At 59.2% G+C, this 6000-nt stretch overlaps 1 protein-coding gene across 1 annotated transcript; it reads left to right on the forward strand.

The window, feature by feature from the left end:
• The first annotated feature begins 1521 nt into the window (after positions 1-1521).
• Positions 1522-5188, forward strand: RING1 (ring finger protein 1). Its single transcript, XM_049764696.1, has 6 exons — positions 1522-1671; positions 2588-2748; positions 2866-3081; positions 3709-4098; positions 4273-4543; positions 4792-5188. Exons 1-6 carry the CDS (start codon positions 1594-1596, stop codon positions 4891-4893), a joined length of 1218 nt encoding a protein of 405 aa, XP_049620653.1. The 5' UTR covers positions 1522-1593; the 3' UTR covers positions 4894-5188.
• The last annotated feature ends 812 nt before the right edge of the window (positions 5189-6000 follow it).

Here is a 6000-nt window from a genome sequence, read left to right on the forward strand (position 1 = left end):
CCCTCCCCTTTCTCTCCACCTTACAATAGCTGCAGCCGGCCTGGGGTCGGATGGGGGGGATTAGGGGAGGGGGCCCAGGATTAGGGGAATGGACCAGCCCATGAAAGGGGCTGGAGGAGAGAGCAGAGGGGGCTGGGAGGAGGAGGAAGAAGGGGAGGGGGTCCGCGCTAATCGACTCAGGAGCCCACATAAGGACTGGCCACCGACTGAAGGAGAGGACAGGGAAGTAGGGGGACCCCGGGGGAGGGGGCGAGGGGGCCCACTGCTGCCTGGTCCCAGAAACTGGTCACCCCTTGGCAGCTACAGCCTAAGTCCCGGAGGAGGAGAAGGAGGCCTAAAACTCAGGCTGAAGAAGATGGGACGCCCCTCACCGCCTCTTTTTCCCACCCTGCAACTCCTCTCACCCCCTATTCTCAAAAATGGGGGGTCTCCGCAGCCCCTGCTTCTTCTTTCCTTCCTTCCTTCCTTCCCTCTTCCTCCCATTCCTTCCCAGCTCTGGAGGGAGGGTGCTTCAGACAGACAGACCTCCAAGTGGAGTGCCTCACAGGGCCTCCTTCCCCAATAGGGTCCCCCCAGCTTGAGTGCGTGCGCCCCTACTTCCTCGCGGGGTCTCTCTCCACCACCCCGTTCCTCCCACGCGCCTCCCACCCCAAGCCCCAAGCCCCAGGCCGGGCTGGGCCAGGCTGGGCCGGGCCGGGCCGCGGCTCCTGATTGTCCAAACGCAATTCTCGATGTCTCTGCAGAGCTCCGGCCGAGAGTTGAGTCTGGACGTCCCGAGCCGCCGCCCCCGAACCTCGAGGGGAGCGCGGAGGGGCGCCCGGGTGGAAAGTGGGGGGATCCCTGAGCCCTTCAAGAGGCCTATCCCCCCTTCTCCAGAAAGAACCCAAGGCTAGGGGGTGAGGGGTGGCCTAAGAGTTGTGCATGCGTGCTGGGCTGGGCTTGGGGAGTTTGGGGGGGACCCCATCCCAGTAGGGTGGGGTGAGGAGTGACCCCGTTTTCCACCCTGGACCCCCTCAAGGAGTTGGGGGGCCCTGGGTACAGGGGAGTGAGCCTCTCTTCCGCTTCGGGGCCCCGACTGCGGCCTGGCCGGGCGCCCACGTGTTGGGGCGCTCTGGGGACGCCCGGGGCCGAGCGCAGGGCCCTCTGCCCTCCCGCCGCGACCCACCGGGCCGCGAGTGGCGAGGGGCGGGGCGATGGCTGATGACGTCACGAACGGGGCGGGAGCCCGTCGGGGCCGGAAGTGACGTCGGGCCCCGCGCCCGGGCCATGGCGGCGGCGGCGGTGGCGGCGGCGGGAGCTGCTGCTGCTGCTGCTGCTGTTGCTGCTGCTGCGTGAGCCGCCGCCGCGGCCGGCGACCGAGCGAGCGACCCACCGAGCGCGCTCAGGAGCGGCCGGAGCCGGGTGAGGGGCCCGCCCAGGGTTGGGGGGCCGAGAGGGAGGGGAGCCCCCCGAGGGGCGGGGTCTGCGCGGGGCGGGGCCGGCCCTCCCCCTGATGCCCCTCCCCTCCCCCAGCCTGCCTCTCCCTCCTCCTCCTCCTCCTCCTCGCCTTCGCCGCCGCCCTGGAGCCCTGGTGGGGTTCTGTGCACGGTCACCATGACGACGCCCGCCAATGCCCAGAATGCCAGCAAAACGTGGGAACTGAGTCTCTACGAGCTCCACCGGACCCCGCAGGTGACAGGGACCCTCCCCTCCGCCCGCCGTTGCCTCTTGCAGGCCCCTCCAGACATAGACACATAGACACACACACACACACACACACACACCCCATCCCTGCTCCTCTGCAGCCTCTCTTTGGGGCCTGTCACACACAGACACACACACACCCTCCAATGCAGCCCCTGTTTACACACACACACACTCTCTCTCCTCTCTCTTTCTCCTCTCTCTCTCTCTCTCTTCTCTCTTCTCTCTCTCTCTCTCTCTCCTCTCTCTCTCTTTCTCTCCTCTCTCTCTCTATCTATCTCTGTCTCTTTGTCTGTCTCTTCCCCCCCCCCCAGCAGCCTCTTGTTTCCTTTTGGGGCCCCGTTTGTTCTCCTGACCCTGCCCCAGTCTCTCCCCTGATCTTCAGCTTTCCCTCCTACCCCCACCTCTACCCCCCCCAATCACCTTAATCGGTTCGAAGCACTTTCTCGACCGTGTCATTTCAATTCATTTTATCCAACCCAACCGCCATCCTAGGAAGGCCAAGCATGTCCAATTGCAATCTTCATTTGAGAAGTGCTTAAACAGAAATCTCCTTCACCTCACCGGTTTCTCAATTCAGCATCTCGCAGGTCTGCATTTAAGACTCTGGGGCACTCCCAGCTCCTTTCTGATCATAGGAATGGGAAGGGGCCATCAAATCTGCCCCTACTTTTAGTGGATACTAATCCATTGTTCTAATTTTTTTTCACCCCCCCTTCCCCCCTGCACACCCACACTTACACACACTGTCACAGTTCCTGTCTTCCTTGGGTGGCATCATGGGGCACCCAGATTCCACCATCTTACTGTATTTCTCAGAACTCCCTTTCATGAGCCACTTGTTTCTAAGGTACTTCCCCCTCTCACTACCACCTTCCACTCAACTCTTCCATGGTCCCTGCAGGAAGCCATCATGGATGGCACAGAGATCGCAGTTTCCCCACGATCACTCCATTCAGAGCTCATGTGCCCCATCTGCCTGGACATGTTGAAGAATACAATGACCACCAAGGAGTGCCTCCACCGGTTCTGCTCTGACTGCATCGTCACAGCCCTGCGGAGCGGGTAATGGAAGGACGTGCTGGAAATGGGATGAAAGGGACAACAAGGCTGGGGCTGCCTCCTGCCATTCGCAAGTTTGATTCTAGTTTGATTCTTGGGGCCTCTCTTCTCCCACCCCAGGAATAAGGAGTGCCCTACCTGCCGCAAGAAGCTGGTCTCCAAACGCTCCCTGCGGCCAGACCCCAATTTTGACGCGCTGATCTCTAAGATCTATCCTAGTCGGGAGGAATATGAGGCCCATCAAGACCGGGTGCTCATCCGCCTCAGCCGCCTGCACAACCAGCAGGCACTGAGCTCCAGCATCGAGGAGGGGCTGCGCATGCAGGCCTTGCACAGGTTCGAGGGCCGGGACAGAAGGGTGGGGGACAGCAGGACTGGGGGGACAGCTGGCTCAGACTCTTTATTACCAGCAACCCTCTGAGCCATAGCAGCGCCAGAGCTGCTGAAGTCATCCACATTAGGCTGCTTGGTTTGAAACTGGCCACAGTCCTTAAGATCAGCCTACCTTCTCTCTAACTTTCTAGAAGTTTAGAGCAGGAGAGTGATCAAAACATAATTCATATCTGCTGCTATTCACCCCCCTGATAAGCCAGCCAGCATCACACCATCTTTAATGTGTCTCTGCCAGTGACCAGAGGGGCTTGTTCAAAATGCAAATTTCAATCGAGTAGGTCTTGAGTGAAGCCTGAGATTCAGTATTTGGGCAAACCTGTGCTACTGGGCCCGATTCGAGAGACAAGGGACTCTGATCTCAAACCAGTTACCTGACCCTGTCTAAAGCTCGGGTAGAATAAAGTGAATAGAATTTGTGTTATGTGAGGCATTGTATGGATGATATAGCTAGTGTGTAATAAATCTGAGGTGCTGTCATGTAAGATTTCTCTGATGTCTTATTCGCTGAAGTTGAAAATCTTAAAGCCCTTTTCCTTGGTGCTTTCTAACCGTACCCACTTGCTTCTACAGGGCCCAGCGTGTGAGGCGGCCGATGCCCGGGTCAGATCAGACCACCACGATGAGTGGGGGGGAAGGAGAGCCTGGGGAGGGAGAAGGGGATGGAGAGGATGTGAGCTCAGATTCCGCCCCTGACTCTGCCCCCGGCCCTGCTCCCAAGAGGCCCCGTCCAGGGGGTGCAGGGGGGAGCAGTGTAGGCACCGGGGGAGGTGGCGCTGGTGGGGTGGGTGGGGGTGCTGGTTCTGAAGACTCTGGGGACCGGGGAGGAACTCTGGGTGGAGGAACCCTGGGCCCCCCAAGCCCTCCTGGGGCCCCCAGTCCCCCTGAGCCAGGTGGAGAAATTGAGCTGGTGTTCCGGCCCCACCCCCTGCTTGTGGAGAAGGGCGAATACTGCCAGACTAGGTGAGCGCCCTGCCCTGCCCTGCCATGCCCTAGACCACTGCGAACCCAAGATCACATAGACTTCAGTTCGACCCACAGAGAAGTCCCAACCTAGAGGCCCTTTGGGAAACCCCAAAGTCCCTCCACCACTGGAGGCCTGCAGTGCCCTAAGCCTGCCCCCTTTCCCTCTTCCAGGTATGTGAAGACAACTGGGAATGCCACTGTGGACCATCTCTCCAAGTACTTGGCCCTGCGCATTGCCCTTGAGCGGAGGCAGCAGCAAGAGGCAGGGGAGCCAGGAGGGCCCGGAGGGGGAGCCTCTGATGCTGGGGGACCTGATGGGGGTGGTGGGGAGGGTGGAGGCCCTGGCGGTGATGGCCCTGAAGAACCTGCCCTGCCCAGTCTGGAGGGGGTCAGCGAGAAGCAGTACACCATCTATATCGCCCCTGGGGGCGGAGCTTTTACGGTGAGAAGTTTTGGGGTACTGGGGGGAGGGACCTGGTCGCCTGCGTGCGTCCTGGCCACCTAGCTGACCAACCCCCAACCTTGTCTCCTCTCCACCTTCCTTCTCTGTCCTCCCTTGTGCATGGACTTCACTGCATCTTGTTACTTATTTCTTTTCCCTTCCTCCTCCCTGGTCACTTCTCCCATCTTCATTGCCTGGCCTTCCCATTCTTCCCCCCACTCCCCATTTCCTTTCCACCCTCACTGTAGACACTGAATGGCTCACTGACCCTGGAGCTGGTGAATGAGAAGTTCTGGAAGGTTTCACGGCCACTGGAACTCTGCTATGCCCCCACCAAGGATCCAAAGTGACCCCTCCGGGCCAGTCAGAGGATGGGGACCATGGGCAGTCCCTGTGTCCTGTCCTACTCTAGTTTTCTCCCCGTTACCACTCCCAGCTCCGCCAGCCAGCAAGAGCACACAAATAAGGACACGTGGCTTTTATACAAAATATCTATATCAGATTCTTCTATATTGTCCAGCAGGGGCCTGTGCCCCACCCCACCCAGTCTACGGCCTTTTCTATATGAGCTGTTGGGAAGGTTGAAGAGCCTCCCTTCCATACCCACTTATCAACAACAAACTTGCTTTTTTTTTCTCTTTGAAACCTGCAGTTCTGTGTGTGTGTATATATGATGGGGTCGGGCAGCCCAGAAATCAGGTAGAAATCCACCTTGGAAATGGAAGGAAATACCGAAGGTTAGCCAGTGTGCCATTCTGAACCTCTAAACCAGCAAACAAGGAAGGGACAGTTTGTGAAGCTCCAACTGACCAGAAAACATCCTGATGGAAGAGAGCAGCTTCCAGATTTGCTCCCATCTCCTACCCCCCCCCCCAACCTAAATACCCCAGAGTAAAATGTAGGAGGAATTTAGGGGAAGCAGGAAAGTGGCTCAAGAGAGCCAGGCTTGGGGCGAAGTCTCCAAGGGCCGGGGCTCCCACAGGAGGCCGAGTTTGATTACCAGAGAAGCCTGAATAGTGCCAGGTGCGACCAAATCCCAAAGACCTGGAGGAGGCCTGTTGGTGGCTGCTGACCACCGCTTAGATGTTTGCAACGGGAATAATCCGTGTCACCAGAAGCTGATTACTATGGCAGAAAGATGGGGGGTGGGGGACCTTCAAGGACCTCCCAGGCTTCGGCCCTGCCTGCCCCAAAAGAAGTGGGACAGGCAGGGCGCCGACCCATTCTCTGCAGAGAGTTTGGGGTGATGCTTGTGTGGAGTAAGTCGTGAGGGGTCGAAGGTGCCAACGGATCCAGGGCAGGGCTACGCCTGACCTTGGGGACTAGGGTGTCGCCAGAGCACGCAGCTAGCCGCAGCCTCTAGGCTTTCAGGGTGCGGGGCACCCAAACCCCGGCGGCAATGCTGAGATGGTCAGTCTTGGGGACCTCCCCCCCCCAAGGGCACCTCGCCTGTTGCT

Source organism: Suncus etruscus, chromosome 18 (assembly GCF_024139225.1).
Source record: "Suncus etruscus isolate mSunEtr1 chromosome 18, mSunEtr1.pri.cur, whole genome shotgun sequence".
NCBI lineage: Eukaryota > Metazoa > Chordata > Mammalia > Eulipotyphla > Soricidae > Suncus > Suncus etruscus.

Excerpts from the sequence above, each read along its gene's own strand:
- RING1 (XM_049764696.1), top strand. The coding sequence starts at position 1,594 with ATGACGACGCCCGCCAATGCCCAGAATGCCAGCAAAACGTGGGAACTG. Across the intron at positions 3,082-3,708 it reads CGCATGCAGGCCTTGCACAG|GGCCCAGCGTGTGAGGCGGC; the intron begins GTTCGAGGGCCG and ends TTGCTTCTACAG. Across the intron at positions 4,544-4,791 it reads CTGGGGGCGGAGCTTTTACG|ACACTGAATGGCTCACTGAC; the intron begins GTGAGAAGTTTT and ends CCCTCACTGTAG.